Below are 20,825 nucleotides of genomic sequence, written 5' to 3' on the forward strand. Positions count from 1 at the left end.
AGTCTGAAAAAAGTAAATAATATTTCACATACATACATACATACATACATACATACATACATACATACATGCATGCATGCATGCATGCATGCATGCATGCATGCATACATACATACATACATACATACATACATACATACATACATACATACATACATACATACATACATACATACATACATTGCATGCACACACACACATACACACACGCATACATACATACATACATACATACATACATACATACATACATACATACATACATACATACACACACATACACATACATACATACATACATACATACATACATACATACATACATACATACATACACACATACACACACACACACACACACACATACATACATACATACATACATACATACATACATACATACATACATACATACATACATACATACATACATACATACATACATACATACATACATACATACATACATACACAAGTTGGATTTTTGTTGAGCTCTCTTCTGTGGGTGGAAAGGATGTCAACCCTTTACTAAGATTATTTATTTTGTATTAAAGCTACTCCATTGTTGATAACATAACAGTTGACAGTAATTATATTTTGTTGACATGGTAATTTTCTTTTTTCATGATCGTTTTAGAAGACTATATATTATGACATCCTTGCAGCATATAACGTTATCTCTAATGGTAATTATTGTAATGTGTCGGTGATATGTTGTCAAAAAGTGAAAACGTGGTAACCTTGAAATTTGACGATGACGTCGAACTTGGGTCCTGTGATCAGTGAATTGTCCGTTGGGACCATGAAATATTCATTATTGTCATACTTTTGTATAATATCGGATCTCGTTATTGGTTGTCATAGTAACAGATATTGGTAACAAATCAACACCGAATACGCTTTTGCTGTATGTTTCATGTGAGACTTTATAAACTGTCATTTTCTGACTAATTTACATCTGTCTACTGTTAGTTTAATAAAAATACACAAACATTAACATAACCCTGAGCGGAAAGATCGAATGATCAATGAGTTAACTGTCCCCGAAAAGTATACTAGTATACACAAACTTAGACTCTCTCACAGTCCTCGAAGCTTCGCATAAATAGCTAAAACTTGGGTTGTTTTGTATGTATCTACGTCATTGTACTCGTATACTAGTATCCCAGGATCACTAGCCCTGTACTGTGCGCCCTCATCGATCACATAGGGCTAACCTTTTGTTGATGTGTTAGGCGAAGCAGGTTAGCCCTATGTGATCGATAAGGGCGCACAGTACAGGGCTAGGGATCCTGGGATACTAGTATACCAGTACAATTATGCAGTAGATACATACAAAACAATCCAAGATTTAGCTATTTATGCGAAGCTTTGAGGACTGTCAGAGAGTCTAACACAAACTTTGATTATGATTTACACTTCTGGAATGTCAACGTTACCATGGAAACTGCATATGGTGAGTTTGCGCAAGAGAATCGAGAGGTGCAACATCAGTTTTCTGATAACCCAGATGTAACTCTAAATATGATGTCAATCTTACTTCAGATCCTGTAAGGTCAATACCCTTGCAAACTCCTCACTTTCCAAATACCTCCGTTTTTTCCACGTCTTTCCGGGATACATCCTTTCCCCTGTGTCACTTTTCATTTCTCCTAACTGACACTAAACCCCAAGCCCCAACTCACCTCCCCTGTATTAATTAACAACGTAGGACCCTTTATACCATGACCTTGAGTGTTGTCTTTGTCAAATTGGGGTTGCTGTTTTCGCGCAGCAAAATACAAAATGCATCTTACCAAGCAACTCAGGCGGACGGGTTCGTCCTTGCCTCACAAACGGTGTCGGAATCTAATAATTATTACGAGTTTGTCGCCACTCCGAAGTCGTCAGCCAGACAGCTTTCTCGACGTAAGATGTAAATCTTGACTAACATGTCACTAAAAAATACTTCAAAGACGACGTGTTGACAGTTAAATTTAGACATGAGGACATATCTATTTATTGTAGGGTTAATGAGTTACTTTAGCTCTAAAGCACAACATGAGAAAGATTGCAAGGTAATCAAAACGACGATCCAAATATGAATTTAAAATGACCAGAGATCATGTGGGAGCTGAATTGAATTGAATTGAATTGAATTGTTTATTTACCAGATACAAAACAGAAGAACATTTTTATGTACATTTCAAAAGGAGGTTGATTGGATAATATATCTGGTGAGGGTACACTGTGCTTACTTTGTGTTAGGTTAACTTTGGGTACGTAGAAATTGTTATGTGTAGCGGAACGAGTAGAATAGGAATGTGAAATTGTATCCAAATAGCGGTTTACATAATGGGCAAAATGATTGTGTAACAAATCAAAAGTAAAGAGGCAGGTAAGAAATACACAAAGTTGATTCGAGTACCTGTGGCTACATTGCTCAACAATATTTGTTGAACATATATTGTGAATGAAACAGTATACCAGGACTCAAGTTATGCTTGGGAGGGCCAATCTTCTCCCTGAGACGACTTCGTTATTTACAGCATTCATCTTGGCTAGTTATAATTGTAACTAGGCGATCATAACTATACAGATGCCGACATTCGTGCCACGGTGTCAGCCAGCACACGAAGCCTGATTGGGCTAAACAACACGACGTATCTTACAGTCTAGGCGACGGTGTACCTGAGAGATACACCCCTTTTCGTGTATTGTATAGCTCAATGTTATCTGCACATGTACAAATTCGTTACCAGCCGACTGCGCCATTAAAGAGATATTGGGCAGACACTCACCTCTATACTCGGTTGCAGCAATACCTCTTGTTAAATATTGATGTTATATACCGGATAAGGCTATATCTTGGTTTCTTGGCAGTGTTCGGGTCTTCAACTGGCTAATGTGGAGTAATTATTTCATGTATCAGGTCTAATCTACTTCAAGGCTGGAACCGTTACATAATCACTACTTTAGAGCGGCTCGATTGAGAATACTGACTATCAAAATGGGACCCGGGGTATCACTGCCTATTTATACTACTGTAACATTACACTAGAGACAAAACCAATAGTTCAACATTGGATAAAAACCCAAATTCTTTTACATAGGTGTAGGTTGTTTATTTAGCCAGTTTATTACTCATCCTACAAAAATCAATTTTACTTTTAAATGGATCTGTTTGTACCCATAAATACACGTTTCTAAGATATGTCGTGAAATTCAGAAATGGAAGAATTTTTTGCTATAGTGAAACGGATGACTCGGTGCAAGGGGAATTCTCAGAACTCACATGTGTTCGTATTTACGGCCAGTCAATATCACATTGTAGACTATAATCTTGGATCCAACGCCAATCCCTCTCATTATTGACCGTATTAAGGGTGCAGTCCCAGAATCAGCCGTCTTCCTTACACCACTGCAACATTGGTAGCGGGCCATCACCTCGGACCATCACTCGGGTTAACACATGTGAAATACGAGTAATTCACAACATGTACTGTGTTCAATTTTTTTTATATGTTTCTCATTACCCAACCAACCCAAATTTTCAGCTCCGACATTGAAATAAAAAATGTTCTTCCGCCCTTAATATTTTGCGGAACATTGTCCTTTCTGGTAAGAATTAGCAAGTGTCTGGACTGTTGACGTCATCTACAGTCATGGACACGACAATGACACTTGTTCACGAACAGAACATTTCTTTCAGGACAGAAGTTGTATTCAAGTAGGGGACCTGAGAACACGCCAATTGTGTAGAGAAGCTGATAAAGGGCTTGTTACTAGGAATCCAGTAAAAAGATTATAGAGAGGAGGAAAAGGAGATGCAGGGAACCATGAAGATGATTATTTATTTTGTTTTACTTTTTTTTAATCGACCGACCGACACATAGTTGCTATGAAATTGTAATGAGAAACACTGATTTAAAAATAGTGTCACCCCTTATAACAAACACTTTATTCATACATCTCTCTGAGCTGAACTGAACTTCCTCCTGTTATTCAAAGTCTTGATTTGACTTCCTGTAAAACATGTGAAGATGTGATATCGGTCAGTTTAGGACAACCTGGAAAACAAAGATAAAAAACAATTACTCAGTATGTTAGCTATACTAGGTCCAAGACTGCAAGATGAACTGTTAATGTTGACAAATATGTCTTAACATCATTGTTGAGATTTGTAAATTTGTTTTGTTAAATGTATTATTTAAACTATTTGAACATGATTGTCGTGAGATTTTCGTTAAAACATAGTAGGCCACTGGAAGTACTAAGGCTGAATAACATGACCTATCTTAGGGGCCAGATCAACAGTTCAATGAAAAAATAAATTCTTTTAGTTAGGCCTCAGAACAACTACCCCACCCCATCCAATCATCGCCCCTTCTAACTAAATTGGTCAAAATTGAAAATGTTTTCGACAGCACAATCAAAATCAGTAGTAAAATCAAGTAGAATATAGTGATATGAATAAAAAGCCAGTGAGTGGTGGGGAAAAGTAGATCCTTCGTCGACACTTTACTGTATTTTAGTTCCATGCATTTAGTATTGTAATGAGCCTGGCCATCGTCGTAAACCACAGCCTCTTTTACGGCACCATCCTCTTACGGCACCGGCTGCCTTTATTTAGCAGTGTCGCGAAACAAATAACAGCTCTAGTTTGCGAGAATAAGCCCGACAGGCATGTTTATTGTTTAAAGGAAAATATGTCTATTTTATCTAAGCTTATATTTCATAAATGAGCTTGACGTCAACTCTCTATCTACAAAGGTCACGTGGGAATAACGTTAATTCCTGACTAAAGTTCGCCCCAATTATGTAATAACATTGGTCGTTGATGTCTCAATCTTTACACACTTCATAGTTTCTTTGGTATAAGATTTAATCTAGATATTAACGTCTTGCTTGCCGTCTCTTTCATAACAAGCGTCATTCCTAAGAATAGAAACGTACGTAAAACCTTGAAATGTACATACGAATCGGTTTTCTCACGGATCGGGGGAGGTACAGTTCATGTTCAGAAAGATGAATAAAGTCGGTGTTCGTTATAAGGGTGATCATATTTGTTTATGTTTCTCATTACTTTTTCACAGCAAATATGGGTCAGTCAGTAGATTTTTAAATCGTCTTCGTTTTTCTCTGCTGCTCCTTTTCCTTCTCCCTATCTTCTTTTTATTAGATTCCCAGTAACAAGCCTTTTCTCGGCTTCTCTACACAATTGGCATGTCTCAGGCCCCCTACTTGAATAACTTCCACCATGAAAGAAGTATGCTCCGTGAACAAGTGTTGTTGCATTCTCCATGATTGTAAATGACGTCAACAGTCCAGATACTTGCTTATCCTTGCCAGAAAAGGCGATGTGTCCCAAAATATTGAGGGCGGGCATATTATTATATTTTATAAATATTTGTACATATGTACAGATCCATTAAAAGTAAAACAGATTTTGTAGGATGGGTACTAAAATGGCTCCCCTACCCCCATGTACAAGAATTAGTTTTTTTTATCCTACATTGAACAATTGATCTTGTCCCTATAGTCTAATGTTGATACATACCCAAATTTTCCCTATACTAGATCATAGCTGATTGCTTATTCCTGCAGAGCACATAGACTGTCCTAAGAAATCGTGAGATACCTACCTGCTAATGCCATGGTCTGACTCAGTTCATCCTTTAAGATCTGAAGAACTTGTCTAGCGCCTTCTTGACCCTACATGAACACATATATGCTTAATATTAGATTATGCAGTTGTATAGTTATAAACAGATTCAATACAAGTATATGCATGGAATACAACACGAGAAAAGCTTGCTAGTACATAAAGTTGTAGAACAAGCCAAGATGAACACAACCTAAGAGAAAATACGCGATTTATTTCTGGCTGATTACGCCACAACGCGAGTACGCATGACATTTCATTCATAATGTGAAGCAGTGTATAACACACACACACACACACACACACAGATATATATATATATATATATATATATATATATATATATATATATATATATATATATATATATATATATATATATATATATATATATATATATATGTATATATATATATATATATATATACAGTGTGTATATATATATATTATATATACAGTGTATATATATATATATACATATATATATATATATATAGTGTGTGTATATATATATATTATATATACAGTGTGTATATATATATATATATATATATATATATATATATATATATATATATATATATATATATATATATATATATATATATTCTTCACCAGTGTTACAATTTTAACACCTAGGCGTATCATAAAAATAGCAAACATTCCGTTTCGTGTTCAACGTCTGTAACACTACTTCCACTCAAGCTCACAGGATCGACCTTGTTCTTTTATGACCATCTAGCGTGCGTTAAAATACTATTTCAGGTACTAATTTCAGGTATAAATTCTAAGAAAATTAGATATTTGTGACTCCTTACCGCATAGGCAAGTCCATATATTATTGGTCTACCGATGAAGACAGCTTTAGCTCCCAGTGCTATAGCTTTGAATACATCAGTACCTGTACGTATACCGCCATCTACGTACACTTCTATTTCACCATTTACTGCTGATATTATCTCAGGTAAAACATCAATCTGTGCAGATTAAAAAGAAAACATTTCTTTATAAGTATACAAAACCCAGGATACTGACAGACAGTATCATCAACATCATTGTGCTAGATGGTATTCTAATATGTATAGTTGTGTGATGTGTATCTATTGTGCACCGAATATAATGCTAAGGCTAGACTAGTGGCACACTGGAATGTGTTTGGAAACTGTTTTTTTTTATGACTTACTCATAATGTCGCACACCTTAGCCAAAAAGTAGCGAATCATCTTTAGGTACATGTATTGGTGCAGCTGTACACGTAATATGGTACAATAAATCCGATCAAATTTATTTTTGGGTCCGCCACAAAACATCAGCACCCCAATGAATCAAACTTATTACTGTACTACTTATGGATAATACAGACCTTTCATTGAACATATACGGTATCTAAAAATTTGTATTTTAGCAATTTCAGTGAATATATTGTTGGTTGTCTGATCGAAAAAATATACTCCAATTGGGCGTAAAAATTAATTATGTTACATTCAATTTTAAAACAGGTGGGGTAGGTAGATTTTTTATTTTATTTTTTAAATTTCTTTTTCATATGTCTAGTTCAGATAGTTATGTTTTCTGTTGATTTATATATGGTCTCTGTGTTATTGGCTATTTCTCATCAGATGTACAGCCATTACAGATTGGGAGAACAGTTTTATATTGTCTTTTTCAGTTGATGTCAGTTTCCGCATCCACTATTTCTTGCGAGACTTCACAATTTTCGCGATTTTCTTATGTTTTTCTCGAATATGTAAAAATAAAAGTTTAGGTTCGGCGTGAAAAACTAGGTGGGGTCGGGTAACCGGAACCAAACGACTTTTTTATTTGGCCTTACAGCTTGTGCAGTAACTGTTTTAAATTCCCACATCACATCGAGAAAGAACAGCAACTTTAAAGTAAAACTCACTGTGGCCTGTACGGTATCTAACTGTCTTCCACCATGGTTCGATACAATGATAGCATCAACTTTGTACTGAAGGGCTAATAGAGCATCTTCTGCTGTGAGAATACCCTTGAGTATAATGGGTAGTTTAGTAATTGATTTTAACCACTTCACACTTTCCCATGTCAATGAGGAATCGATGAAACCAACAGGAGCACCAAATTCTTCTTCCATGCCGTCTTGCACCTGTATAGATATACGAATATTAATATTCTAATTTTCTTATATATTGTAGCAACTCATCTGAATCATAATACAAGGCAAGGTTACATAGCGACAACTTCTTGACTCGCTATGGACAGTGTTCATGGTATTTATTGCAAAATGCTAGTATGGTAGCATAGTGCAAATAGCTATACAACGTATGATACATATGAAAAGATATATTAAGGGTACAGGTAACCTTTGGGGAGAGGGGGTCAGACAGGCACATACACACATGCACACACACACATATAAACAAACAAAGAAACAAACACACACATCCATCCATCCATCCAGCCAGCCACCCTTCCAACTAACCATAACATACATACATACATACATACATACATACATACATACATACATACATACAAACACACACACACACTAGCGCGCGCATGCATGCATGCATAGCCACAGATCTAGACAGACAGACAGACAGACAGACAGACAGACAGACAGACAGACATACATACATACATACATACATACATACATACATACATACATACATACATACTATATAACATACATACATTCATACATACATACATACACACACACATATATATATATATATTTATATATATAATTATATATACACGTACACATACACACGTACGCATGCATACATACATACATACATACATACATACATACATACACACACACACACACACATACACACATACATACATACATACATACATACATACATACATACATCTATGAAGGGAAGTGATATATTTACGGTTGGTAATTACCCGCATGTCTTTCGGCAGGTGTGACGTCTCCAAATGAGGTGGCAGTTTGAATCCTTCATACTGATCACTACGTCTTTTACCAACACATGCAACGTCAACAGTCAATACCAATGCCGTAAAACCAGCTTTTTCTGCCCTGTGTACAAGTGCCTCTGATATGCTTCGCGATTTCCATACATACAACTGAAACCATTTTACGGCATTAGGGGCTGATTGACCGACCTTTTCTAGTGGATAGTTTGCGTACGTGCTGAGTACCATGCAAGTGTTCATGCTATCAGCAGCTACAGAACGATACGTGTAAAATTATTTCAAAACATCGTCAATACCCTGTACCATAGACCCTGCCTGTACAGTATACTTTTTAAGTTACCAAACATTCTTCTAGAACTGTTTGAGAATTAAATACAACGCCGGCAATGATAGCGTGGCATATGCAGTATGTACGGAGACATACAGATTAATACAGTACCGTCAATGGTTATAGGGAATAGAGCATGAGAGATATCTCGTTCATTTAGATTGGCTACAAATTTCATGTTAACATAAACAGAATAAGGATAGCAACGGTTGACCTCTCATTGTGAAAGTATTTCACTTTGTGGTCTGTGCGCTCAGTGTAAAGTTCAAACATGCACAATCTACCACGTCTTCTATGTGTGTCTGTTGTACCATAGACAGTGGAGGGGAGACTCCACTGTCTATGGTTGTACACTGTAATTAGTAGTGTATATACGTTCCTGCTACTACTGTTGTTTACATTTTGGAACCAATGACCGTGTGCTATCTTTACTGCATTTAAACCTTGTGGCCGTTGTCGTTTAATGAAAGGAAAGGGATATCCTTGGCTGTATTCTCACCTTTAACGGAGGCCACTTCACCTTCATCGCATGCAAGACCGTGAAAACCTGTAGGAGCAATGCATACTGGGAAATCTATTGGGCAACCGAGTATTGACGTTGACAACTGTCTCTCAGAAACATCAATCAGTACCCTTGGTCTTAGTTTCAACCTTTCAAAACACAAAATAGAAAACAGACACAATTAGGAATTTTAAATAACAAAGCAACTTTATTATGATGTTCTAAACAAAGAAAAACGCGTTTAAGCATGTAACTCGTGAATTCCAAAACGATATTTTAAAATGACTGTAAAAAAAATATATATATTAACGATAAAATATTTATAATAAAATTATTACAAAAATTAGATATATATATATTATATATATATATATATATATATATATATATATATATATATATATAATTACATATATATGGATATTCATTTAGGAATATATATATATATTGTTATAATATATATATATATTTATATATATATATATATATATATATATATATATATATATATATATATATATATATATATATATATATTATAACGATTTTTTAAAATGTTTGCTGTCGATCTGTAAACAAACTGGGCACAACTAGTCACAAGTACTAAATCAAATTATTAATGCAAGGTGATGTTTCAGAACTAAAGACTGAAAGAAAACAAAAACATTCTTACTAACATTGTTACATTGTAACGTCATTCTCCATAAATATCTCTGTCGGTTAAGATTTTTGTTGAGCCAGACGTTGAAATGTAGCACAACTGAACTGATAAATTTCAGTAGTGATACAGGCATGACAAAGTGTCTGTCTGACTGTGTGGATGTGTGTATGTATTAAACAACTTAAAGTAAAAAACTACTGGACCGATTGCCATGATATTTGGTGGGTATATTAGCTGGGGTGTCTATTTGGGAAATTGTTCAAATCAAAATGATCTTACCACCGGTATGTGATTTGACATGATCCCATCAGTGATAAGCAAATTAGGTATGAAAATGTTTCTTTTCTGGTCAAAAATGTTTAATTCTAAAACTACTGAGCAGATTGGGCTGAAATTTGCAGGTGTTTAGATTAAGAATTGTTTATCACATGATGATCCAATCAATGGTATGAAAATTAGGGCTAAAATATGTCTTTTTGGTCAAAAATCTATAATGCCAAAATAATTGAGTAGATTGGGTTGACATTTGTTGGGAATGTGCGTAGTGGTGGTTAGATTAAGAATTGTTCATAACATGATGATCCCATTAGTGATCTGCAAATTAGGCCTAAACATGTTTCTTTTTGGTGAAAAATTTATAATTCCAAAACTACCGAGCAGATTCGACTGATACATCTTGGCATGTGTACATGTAGCTGTATTTACAACGTGATAATCCCATCAGCGATATGCAACTTAGGTAAAAAATGGCAATTTTGGTCAAAATATATCTTGAAGCTGCATGGTGAATGGGGTTGAAACTTGGTGGGAATGTTTCTGTACTTGTGAAGTGTGATGTTGTGATTATTATCTACAAATGACGTCCTTTACGAACAAAAACAATCGTTTTCAACATTAATTTTTAGTTTGTTGCAGTTATTTAGTTACAATCAAGGACAGTGTTTCTATGGTGTTTCACATTGTATGTTTTAAAGAAGAAAAACATAGTAAAATTGTTTTATTAGATTCAAAATAAATACCTACTTGTCATCCACATTACTGCTGAGAAAATAAATGGCGAACATAGCCTAATCACTTTTCATCTACTTACCGAATGAAAACCAAAATATGATAGCCATATGAATTTTAACACGTGGGGCAACTCACCGAGTATACGCTCGTCTGTTCTCCCTTAAAGTGCTCTCAGTATCAGCACCGGATGTGAAGTAAGAAAGAGCCATCTTGTCAAGGTGGTTTCTTGAATAATCTTCATAGTCATCTAAGCACACCAATGTAGGTTTAGCCATGGTCTGAAATTGGCTAAGTAAAAATAAGTTATGAATAACCACGACTATCACAAATACAACAACTACAACAATTCTCTTCGTTCAGCCAAGGGATATATACGAGTGACCGAAGGGGCTTTGTCACTATGAGTCGCTGGACTAGTTTCAGTGTCAAGAATATTTACATTGTTTATGTTGACTGAATGTAAAAATAAGTTATGAATAACCGTGACTATCACAAATACAACAACTACAACAATTATCTTCCTTCAGCCAATGGATATAACTAATATACGAGTGACCGAAGGGGCTTTGTCACTATGAGTGAATATTTACATTGTTTATGTTGACTGAATGTCCTGGTGATTCGATGTGGATGTGCTGGGAGACTTCAGATGTCCTGGAACGTGGTCTTCTATGTTCTAAAAATCTCGTTTTGAGTGATCTCTCTGTCTCCCTATGTGTATGTGTGTTTGCATTGACCTGTGTTGGTCTGACCCTGGCAAGGAATTTCATAGATCACTCCAAATAAATGTTCTTGTCTTGTCCTTTGAGGACACCAATAATTATTGTATTCACTGTATAAATGTTTGATTGTATTGTATTGTAGTATTATCTATAACTGTGCATATTGCTGTGTACCAGTTTAGTACTCTGGTTTTGGTCTTAGTTTTGAAAGTGTTGGGAGTGTTTCATAACTCTTGCTGAATAATTGCTGGTTACAATAGCCTACGTTTTACGTATTAGTGACTGTATTTGAACTGGAAGTGTGTCCTGCATGTACTGGGTATCTGTTGTTATTACCGAGTTCCTTCATGCATGGCAGTATGCATTCTGGATTTTTGTATTAATCATTGTCAGTTGTGAACTTGTATGCTTTGTCAAGTGATGCACTTTATACTAAATTACAATACATGTAAGTCAGGCTAGTGGTTCAGCTGTATTTTCGTTGTTACTTTTTTCGTACGGCCGGCTTCAGTGAACACAGGCCGTGCTTTGAAAGAAGATGAAACCACTTTATGTCACTGTGTGGATGGTAATGAACGCATTAAAAATGAAATAAAGTGAGTGTACACATAGTACAAAACGTAATTTTAGTTTCGATTAGATTGTCTGTGGGAGCTGTTTTCCTCATGTCAAGAAAGGACGCTGAGTGATAACAGCAATCACTTTATCATTTTATGAAAACAATATGGCTTCACTAGGACGACGTAAATACGCTGGATGGTCCTTGTTGGTCCACCACCTTCCTCACTCATTCACTGACAGAGGAACTGTCGTTACTGCTATTATATATGCTATCATATTGTTTGATCAATGAAAAACAGCTACACAACCAGTTCTACTCCCCGTGTAAATGAAAAGTGGCCTACCTGAAAGTGCAGTGGTGTGGTGTGGAGTGGAGTGGAGTGGAGTGGGGCGTGCGTGTCTGAAATATTCGATACCCTAGAACCGTCCTATACGCGTACATAAGGGAGGTATAAATGGCAGCTGATTCCAAGGCCACATCAAGTCATAAGGTCAGATTACAATTTAAATGCTGATGCTTAGTCTGTATGCATTGGCAGGCCGTGACGGGGCGCTCTCATACATCGGACGTATCTTGCCGTCTATACTGATGCTATACTCTGTACAAAACAGGGTTGTATTATATAACATTGATACTAGTAAGAAAATATCATACTTCATTTTGCCTGGGTCTGGCTTGTTTGTTTTCGATGGCTTTGAACCATTCGATTACTGATGCTGTATTCTTCCATTGGTTGAACTTTGTCGAATTTAGAATTTTGGTGTTGATTCGGTCGAGTATTTGTTTACTGATTTTGCCTATCTCGGATTTTGTGGGGTTGATAAGCCGGCAGGTAGGTTTGTTGCTGAAATTCGGTTTGTGGTCTTTGAGTGTGATGAATGCTTCTTTGTATGCAGTAGTATCTACTCTGTCGGCAAAAGAAAACATGCCCGCTCAACGAAAACTGCCTACAGCAATCCGTAATCTACCAAGCAGCCGTCACACGCAAGGACAACTCCATTACAGAAACATACATCGGGCTCACAGAAAACGAGTTTAAGACAAGGTACAGAAACCACACAGCATCATTCCGACACACTAAACATAGGAACTCTACGGAACTCAGCAAACATATCTGGACCCTCAAGGATAAAAACATCGACCACTCCATTTCCTGGCGACGACTTTCATCCCACCCAACCTACAATAGCGCAACCAAGAAGTGCAATTTATGCCTCAAAGAAAAGTTCTTTATTATCTGCCGACCCGAACTATCCACATTAAATAAACGAAATGAACTTGTATCCTCTTGTCGCCATCGAAATAAAACATTGTTGTGTAACACCTGACCCATCGCACACATAATTGACACCTTTTGTACAAACAAAAGCACCACTCAACACCCTAGGTAAATCCCGCCTTACACCACACGATTTATACGAGGTATATTCAGTACATCAACATCTCCTGACGAGTGATTTACTCACGAAACAGGCTTGTAGAGACGAAAAACCCGACTTGATTTTCTTCTACCCTCAACACACACATATATATATATATATATATATATATATATATATATATATATATATATATATATATATATATATATATATATATATATATATATATATATATATATAATGGTTTTACAAATGATTAGCCTGTCCTAATGAGATTAGATTGCGCCCCCAGCGGCTGATCTGTCAGTCAAACGAATGAAAAGACACCAACGAAATAAGGTGTACCTATTAATTTATGGTTTGTCGAACATTGGACGTGGTCATCAAAGTAAAGAGCGGACAATAATTCCCCTCATTGTCAGTCACATCGCATTCTGTCTCAGGCACAAAACATGTCAATAAAAACAGCAGCATTGCTGCGACGCTGCAATATAATTTTATCATGTACATCACATTTAACTCTAACACACTGTTTCACATTTAGGAACGAGCAGAATTTACAGAAAATGGGGCCATGAAAGAAAATGGGGGTACTAGGGGGGGGAGCATGAAAATTCTGGTGGTCTCAACGGGGGGGGGGGGGGGGTGGATATTATGATCATGATTTGAACCAAATTAAACCTCAGGACCAGAGCTCGGAGTTGTTTACCGAGTACAATTGCAAAATTTCTGACGGCTTCGTCGCAGTAAGTTCCTAACCCTATATTTCATTATGAGGTGGGTGACTGCCATTACAATGTTTGTGTCACTGTGTGTGTGTATCTCCCCCCCCCCTCTCTCTCTCTCTCTCTCTCTCTCTCTCTCTCTCTCTCTCTCGTGATAAAATTAACAGCGCGTGTGTGTATATATATATATATACTAGTATATATATATATATATATATATATATATATATATATATATATATATATATATATATATATATATATATATATACAGGTTTTGAAAATTTGAACAAAAGTACTTGCTATTGACCATACAGAACTGTTTCGTGAGGTGCGTATTCCTCACTCATCAGGGGTAGAATAAAAATATATATATATATATATAGTTTATATAGTAAAACTATTACGCTCTGCCACTGCGGTATAGAGCACCGTCTTAGCAGATTGATACTCACTGAGTTATATATATATATACATATATATATATATATATATATATATATATATATATATATATATATATATATATATATATATATATATATATATAATTTTTATATATGGCTATATATCACATGAGAGGGGGACTGGGAGACAGAACGGATAGTCAAGCGAATGTGTGTGTCTACCTCAATACCTAAATGTTAAAATGTAGACACTAGTCATATACTAATGTACTGAAAGTAAAATTGGCGTCTTGGAGACATTAATCATGTATTCAATTTTTTTTCTGTTATAATTGAATTCGAGAATTTTTTATTGAACTATAGATCTCACCGAATGCCTTTTATCAAACTAGTCAACAATAATGCCAAGTTAACGTAATTTTGTAATAACCGATTTATTTTCTACGTAATTAGTTAAAATTGCTATTTTCGTTTTTCATGTATACTTCAGTCACGTTCACATCTCATTGCAATTGGTTGCTATGTTCGTAGTCTTTGTCTTGCGTCGAACTTGAAGACCAATTAGTGACACAAGATACTCTTAGTACCATAAACAGGAGGAGATTATTACATCTGCCCGTGAACAAAAGGTTTGGAACGTTCTTACTTGTATATGTACAAACGTGACAGTAAAGTAACGTTTTGGTGGATAACACGTGCACTCACAACTCGTGTCATGATCTTTCCCCTCTAACTGTTAAATACGACTAGCGTGTCTTTGTAATTGCTAGTGTTGAGTCGATTGGAGACAGCTGCCATAACAACGACTAGATAGTCTCTAGTATTAACAGTGACAGTTGTATCATATCATAAGAAGGTTAGTACGGTGATAGCAATTTTTGCATGATATTGTGTTCTGCTTCCCCAGGAGGTATTTTTGTAAACTCGTGCTTTTTTTCCGTCAATTGTAAAACTTCTTAAAGGATACAGAGATAAGATTTCCTAGACGTGTCTGTGACTGACGAATTCATCACCGACAGATTACCTTAATATCCTATAGTGCAATGTTGAAGTGCTATCTACATGAAAGCTCATCAAATAAAAATGTTGGAAACTGCAGTATCTTCGAATTTTGTAATAACCGATTTATTTTATACGCAATTCGTTAGAAATTGCCATTTTCGTTTTTCATGTACACTTCAGATTTGTCTGTATATTACGGTTTTACGCATCAAATATATCTGCGTATGTTTAAGGTTTTATGTACGTTTCAAATATCTGTGTGCATATCGTTACCGTTTTAACAAATATACCTATGCATAATATACAGTTTTATGTACACTTGAAATGTGTATTTTTACCGTATGACGTGCAAATTGTCTGTTTTTCAAGTTTCGTAATTCAAGTTATTAAAAATGTCATGACGGGTGAAACTATTTTCTCCGTGCTTTGTAAAGTGAACAAATTTGTGATAGTGGGATCGCATCGTTTAAAATTATGCTTTGTTTTCATACTAAAATAAACTGCAAATTAAGATCTTCGAACAGAATATATTATTTTTATTAGTGAGTGGACGGGAAACTATAAGCTGAAAGAAAAACCGTGAGAATAAAACTCTTTTTTTTTTATACATCTAAAACATTTTTTTAAATTTTTTTGTTTAAAAAATTAACTAGACCAATTAATTTGTTAACGAAATAGTCTCAAACTTGCAGAATTTATTGGCTGTATTAGTTTGCTATGAACTACATCGTCTCAAAAATTGAAAGAGGAAAACGACAAGCTTGTCGACTACGGTTGGTGTTGCTATTTATAATTTTCACGCTAAACCACCGTGTGTCCTAGAGATCAAATAACTTGTTACAGTGCCATCTTTACAGTCTAGGCACAGACAACTAATCTTCTTAGTTGTCTGTGGTCTAGGCAACAATCCTATAACCAAATTTTCTGTAAGCCTCTAGCTGTAACTGGTGTTACAGTATTATCTCGTCGATCAGACACGTATACAATAGACACCGGTGGAAAGATAAACCCTTGCTAGACTAGATTAGGATAAAGTACACACTGTCTCACCCCTTGCCAGGTTAGGTGATGATAATACTGAGATAAAAGTGTACACATTCGGATGGGGACACACACAACATGCAGATCTTTTTTTGGTCTTATCAGATGTGAGTTTAATTTTTGTTTAGTTTGTCCTGTATTTGGCTATCAGATGCAAATTATTGCTCCATATCATATTATCATTATCTTTTTTTTCTTTTCTTTTTATAAATGTTTGATACCTTGTATGTCTGTCAACTCAGTCCAGAATTTAACCAAATTTGTTGTGACAAGATCATAAGCAGCATTTAGTTCAGCTTCTATGGTATTTTAATATCTCATTTGTAACCCTGCCTTCAAATTAATTTCTGTGTCATTATGTTTGAACCGTGGGTTTATAATGGCCCAATGTAACTGCATGATTTAGCTGGCGTTTGGGGGCGCTCTTTCGTCTCCTTTTGAACACAACGTGCACGTGTCTAAGCCAAGAGACATGTGCCAACTTCAGATAGACACTACTATAAAGTATTGAATATTTACATAAAACCCACCTGGTACGTATCACATTCGTGTTGATTTGCGCCTTGTCGTGAGTGTATCATTTATTTTCGCTACAGAATGTCATTCGCTCACAAGAACATAAATATTTTTTTAAGAAGTCATTTTCACCAATCGTAATAAGCATTTTCAATTTTGGATCTTATTGGGCCGAATTTTAAATGTCATTTATTTTATTTTTCGTTTCCTTTTTGTATGGGTATCACTGTTTTGGTCTTCAATTGTCTACATTTTTTGGTGTGTGAATTGTATTTTGTCTCGATGGGATAAAACTAAAGAGAAATTGTCGAGTGAAGTGCAGAGCAAGGTAACGCGACATGACACAACACAACACAGCACAGCACAGCACAACACAATACAATATCGGCTTGACAGTAGTTATATATACCGTAATCTCTAGTCAAGTGCGTTTTCTATACGACCATATTGCCAATGGCAATGTTTTGGTTCATCCACACAGTATGATCATATGTGATATAGATACATACTGTATATAATGAGATGTGTATTGATTTTGTGTGCAATGTAAAATTTACAAAAACACTTATGTAGAGGACTCCTAGCACGAGATTGAGAACTTAAATTGATTTATTACGAGTACGGACTGCATTTGGGTATAAAGGTAAACAATGTGCGATTAGAACCTGATTTGATCGAACGGTGCCGCTCGCCTGAGCGTATAAGTTGCAATAAATGACTTGCTGGATGGAAATCATCTTTTACAATTGTCTGCGCTCTTAAATTTTCTTTACTCGAGCGTTGCACAACTCATTAAGAGAAGGAAGTTGGCACCCAATGATGCTACTGGCAGTGCTAATGATTCGATTGAGGCGTTTCCGGTTATCGACTATGGCATTGCCCCACCAAACTAGGATTGACAGTGTCAGGACACTTTCAGTTACCGCACGGTATAATTTGGCCAACAGTCCCTGGCTGACATGGAAGCTTCTCAGTCAATCTTTGCTGTGCTTTCTTCCTAAAATATATTAGCGAATTTGACCATAGACCAAGGATCTATATATACTACCGTATGGATTAGACGGTTACCGGGGATGATAAAACTACTTTCAGTAAATACAATATACGTAATTCTTCAGAATATAATAGTAAAATATTCACATCTGTAGGTTCACGATCTTTTCATTCTGATTGAGGATCATAAACCACTTCGCACGATATCACTGCATAAGTCGATACTGGATTCTGTTGATATTTGAAATAATTGATATGTTATTTTTTTCTCATTTATTGATCTAACTTTGTCTTCCTTATCATCTGATAATAAATAAAATATGTAACAATTTGTTTAACCAGTTCCTCGATATTTTAGTCGTGACAAAATTTAACTTAAAAAATGTGTGAAATTACACCAACCGTATAATCACAGATTGTCACATAAAAACCGAACGATCAGAGAACGATAAATTGATAATTGATATATGTGTCACAGATGACATATTTATATTTTCAGTAAACTGAATATTTTAACAACATCGCATGGCCTAGTTTGACTGAAAGGTCAAAAGACTGTCTCAAGGATATCGGATTTAGACCACACAGGATTCCAAGCATACTCGAATACATGAGACGACGGTCTGCATTTCATAAATATCTAGGATTCATAGTGATCATTCATCAATGTTTTAAAATTACTTTTAGGGTATTATAACGCCCATGAAAACTCTATATGGAGTGCATTAATTATTTGGCCATTGGCCATGCGTTATGTATATTTAGACTTTAAGGACGTCACAATAAAGCACACTGAGACAGGCACTTCAGCTCAGATTTGGCAAGAGGACTTGGCTTCGCGGGAAGTCAATGAACGAGGCACTATGCTGGGTGTTTGCCTTCGTCTCGAGTGTAGATTTACACACAAACTGTGTAGTCTGAGCTAATTCCCTTTAAAGTTCAAGTGTGATCCTGGTACGTACATACAGAAGTTGAGTCAGATATGAGATATGAGAGTGATTCGGGTGTTATTACTTGGTCTATCAGCTGTGTGCGAAGAACAGCAGTAATATATGTATATTAGCTGGTACATTTTCAAGGTTTGTTGGGTTATTAATAGGCCTAAAAAAATAATTGGTTCCGGTTACCAGACCCCGCCTAGCTTTTCACTGCAGACCCTCAACGTTTTTTTTTAAATACGTATTCGAGAAAAAAATAATAAAATTGCAAAAATTGTGTGAAGTCTCACGACGAATAGTGGATGCGGAATCTGACGTCGACTTTAAAAATAAAATTGTTCTCCCAATCTGTAATGGCTGTACATCTTATAGGAAGAACTAAACAACACAGAGACTATTTGGTAAAACAATGGAAAACCTGAAGTAGACACTCACACATGAAAAATGAAATAATTTAAAAATATCTTGTGACAAATCTGCCTACCCCACCTATTCTAATATTGAGCGTAATCTGACCCCACAGTTTCTTTTATTAGGTCTTAGTCTGATACCATTTCATGACTTACTTGTTGGTCAACACACATACGCGCATGTATACATACATACATACATACATACATACATACATACATACATACATACATAGAAATGCATACATGCAAGCTCACTTGCTCACTCACTCACTCACTCACTCACTCACTCACTCACTCACTAACATATACATATCACAGTCATTTTTTAGCTGAGAACTGGCAAAGCTTGTAATTGATATTGTGATCTACGCCGCTTGGAATAAATTATCCTACGGTATATAAGTATAGAGTCCGAAAAAATGAGTAAAATCATCGACGACTTTTGGATGTATTTACACAATGACTGTCATCGTGATAACGTGGGAGTTGGTTCATGAATCACGTGTCTCACTATGCACTAGTCTTTGGTGCTTTGCTGAACTTTCTTCTGATACGATAAGCGATCGATGTTTGCTTTGAGGGCGGAAGGCCCGGACCACTCTCGAAAGCGACCTTCGGTCGCTTGTCGTTTTGTATCGGAAGAACACCCGAGGTCTAGCAGTTAGACTAACTATGCACGTGCAATTTCCTGTAGGCTAGTGTATAGCACTACTCGTTCAGCATGTCCACGTGATATACTAGTAAAAACGATTGTTTGATAATTACGATGCTCATCAGAACTGCTGAAAGATTCGTACACACATGCAGTGTTTGAATCGTTGCTAACCCAATATGCAGGCCTTGTATTCCTTCGGTACGGGATGAAGTGGGCGAGTAAGAAACACAGGCACTTGTTTCCCGAGATATATATAATCTCGCTTAGGGGTTCAAAGGGGAGAGAACGGAGGACGTTAAGAACCAAGGAAAGAACCCTGGGGGAGGGGGGGGGGGCTGAAATGGGGCGTGGTGGTCTCTGAATGTGGAAATTCCATAATTTCT

General features: G+C 36.0%; 1 protein-coding gene across 1 annotated transcript; it reads right to left on the minus strand.

Annotated features, from left to right (window-relative positions):
- Nucleotides 1-2,432: 2,432 nt before the first annotated feature.
- LOC144450511 (uncharacterized) lies at nt 2,433-12,837 on the minus strand. The gene is made up of 8 exons (XM_078141151.1): nt 12,714-12,837; nt 11,222-11,374; nt 9,412-9,563; nt 8,552-8,835; nt 7,548-7,769; nt 6,463-6,621; nt 5,625-5,694; nt 2,433-4,049 (listed from the first exon to the last, which is right to left on the minus strand). The coding sequence occupies exons 1-8, from the start codon at nt 12,809-12,811 to the stop codon at nt 3,985-3,987; spliced, it is 1,203 nt and encodes a 400-aa protein (XP_077997277.1). The 5' UTR covers nt 12,812-12,837; the 3' UTR covers nt 2,433-3,984.
- Nucleotides 12,838-20,825: the final 7,988 nt, after the last annotated feature.

The sequence above is a fragment of the Glandiceps talaboti genome, chromosome 20 (genome assembly GCF_964340395.1).
Source record: "Glandiceps talaboti chromosome 20, keGlaTala1.1, whole genome shotgun sequence".
NCBI classification, from domain to species: Eukaryota; Metazoa; Hemichordata; class Enteropneusta; family Spengelidae; genus Glandiceps; species Glandiceps talaboti.